The sequence below is a fragment of the Musca domestica genome, unplaced genomic scaffold, assembly GCF_030504385.1.
Source record: "Musca domestica strain aabys unplaced genomic scaffold, Musca_domestica.polishedcontigs.V.1.1 2, whole genome shotgun sequence".
NCBI classification, from domain to species: Eukaryota; Metazoa; Arthropoda; class Insecta; order Diptera; family Muscidae; genus Musca; species Musca domestica.
This window is the reverse complement of record NW_026712249.1, coordinates 48,444,148-48,446,879: the sequence shown is the minus strand read 5'-3', so window position 1 is coordinate 48,446,879 and position 2,732 is coordinate 48,444,148. Positions and strand designations below refer to the sequence as shown.

General features: G+C 33.5%; 1 protein-coding gene across 1 annotated transcript; it reads left to right on the top strand.

The window, feature by feature from the left end:
- The first annotated feature begins 2,132 nt into the window (after positions 1-2,132).
- Positions 2,133-2,732, top strand: LOC131802227 (protein sisterless A-like). The gene has a single exon (XM_059122010.1). The coding sequence runs from the start codon at positions 2,133-2,135 to the stop codon at positions 2,730-2,732; it is 600 nt and encodes a 199-aa protein (XP_058977993.1).

Sequence of the window (2,732 nt, the reverse complement as noted above, 5' to 3'; positions counted from 1 at the left end):
AGCTAAAAACGCCGAAAAGTGAATATTTAAGGAGTTATGGCCATTTTAAAGTTTTCATTAATTCATGCCTAAAAAATTGATCACAAAACATAGCTAAAAACGCCGAAAAGTGAATATTTAAGGAGTTATGGCCATTTTAAAATTGTCATTAATTCTAGCTTAAAAAACTGATCACAAAACATAGCTAAAAACGCCGAAAAGTGAATATTTAAGGAGTTATGGCCATTTTAAAGTTTTCATTAATTCATGCCTAAAAAACTGATCACAAAACATAGCTAAAAACGCCGAAAAGTGAATATTTAAGGAGTTATGGCCATTTTAAAGTTTTCACTAATTCATGTCTAAAAAACTGATCACAAAACACAGCTAAAAACGCCGAAAAGTGAATATTTAAGGAGTTATGGCCATTTTAAAGTTTTCATTAATTCATGTCTAAAAAACTGATCACAAAACATAGCTAAAAATGCCGAAAAGTGAATATTTAAGGAGTTATGGCCATTTTAAAGTTTTCATTAATTCATGCCTAACAAACTGATCACAAAACATAGCTAAAAACGCCGAAAAGTGAATATTTAAGGAGTTATGGTCATTTTAAAGTTTTCATCAATTCATGCCTAAAAAATTGATCACAAAACATAGCTAAAAACGCCGAAAAGTGAATATTTAAGGAGTTATGGCCATTTTAAAGTTTTCATTAATTCTAGCTTAAAAAACTGATCACAAAACATAGCTAAAAACGCCGAAAAGTGAATATTTAAGGAGTTATGGCCATTTTAAAGTTTTCATTAATTCATGCCTAAAAAATTGATCACAAAACATAGCTAAAAACGCCGAAAAGTGAATATTTAAGGAGTTATGGCCATTTTAAAGTTTTCATTAATTCATGCCTAAAAAACTGATCACAAAATATAGCTAAAAACGCCGAAAAGTGAATATTTAAGGAGTTATGGCCATTTTAAAGTTTTCATTAATTCATGCCTAAAAAATTGATCACAAAACGTAGCTAAAAACGCCGAAAAGTGAATATTTAAGGAGTTATGGCCATTTTAAAGTTTTCATTAATTCATGCCTAAAAAACTGATCACAAAACATAGCTAAAACGCCGAAAACTCAATATTTAAGGAGTTATGGCCATTTTAAAGTTTTCATTAATTCATGCCTAAAAAACTGATCACAAAACATAGCTAAAAACGCCGAAAAGTGAATATTTAAGGAGTTATGGCCATTTTAAATTCATTAATTCATGCCTAAAAAACTGATCACAAAACATAGCTAAAAACGCCGAAAAGTTAATATTTAAGGAGTTATGACCATTTTAAAGTTTTCATTAATTCTAGCTTAAAAAACTGATCACAAAACATAGCTAAAAACGCCGAAAAGTGAATATTTAAGGAATTATGGCCATTTTAAAGTTTTCATTAATTCATGTCTAAAAACTGATCACAAAACATAGCTAAAAACGCCGAAAAGTGAATATTTAAGGAGTTATGGCCATTTTTAAAGTTTTCATTAATTCATGCCTAAAAAACTGATCACAAAACATAGCTAAAAACGCCGAAAAGTGAATATTTAAGGGGTTATGGCCATTTTAAAGTTTTCATTAATTCATGTTTAAAAACTGATTGCAAAACATAGCTAAAACGCAGTGCTAATAGGTTATACTTGAAATGAAAATATTCGAGTGTTCCTTGCAAATATTATCCGATCAATGTCCTTGGATTCATTCGTTGGTAATTTTAGCCCTTCATACATACGAACGCTTCCCGAATCCCTTTTTATGCATTGGCAATTGGAAATTCCCAAATGCTTCTATGTATGAATAACCTCAGAATGCAGGTAAAATAGGAAATTGCAGACGTCGCGACAATAAGAATAAACAAAAATAACACACTTTCCAAAACACTGTCATAAATAGCGAATTATAAAAAACATCGTCATAAACTAATTGCAATACCTGGTTGGCTTGCGCAAATTTCATTTTAACAACAGGAAATGGTCAGGTACAAGCTGAGAACTATCCCTTCATGGCATTCCACTATAAATAGGAAAGCCACACAATTGGTGACAAGCATTAGACTCACAGCAGTCAAAGAGAAAACATTTTGAATTTCTTTCCACGAAACGAAAAAATCATGGAACAATATAACGCCAGCCGCTCAACCAATCTCTTCTTGGACCCACTCTACACATCGCTGACGCAAGAATTGTCATTGGAAAGTTTGGGACCGACAACGATTTCATCTACCCAACTAAATCCACAAAACATCGATCAAATTGTCGAAATGGAAATGAAACGCATTCAGGAGAACATCGCCCGCAAAGAGGCACAGTATGTGGAACAAATGTTGGTCGAAAATCCAATTACATTTGAAAGACGCAACAACGTCACTGTGCTAAGAAAGGCAACCTCGGACAGCTCATTATCACCCGAACAACAACGGCTGCAGCAACAACGTGCCGATGCATGTCGACGTTCTCGCTACAACAACAAAGTGAAAAAAGCCAAGTCGAAATATCGCCACAAATACATTTCCCAGAAACTCCAGCAAAGCAGTCAGATGCTGAATTGTATTAAGGATCTAATTGTCGAGGCTGAAAGTCATTTACTCGCCCAAGGATTGCACAAAGAGAAGCTCCATCAATTGCGTTCGAATTATGGCATTGAAAGGCCAGTAAATATTGGTCGTGTTGACGTCAATGCAGTAGATTTTGTTATGCCAACGGAGCCATGA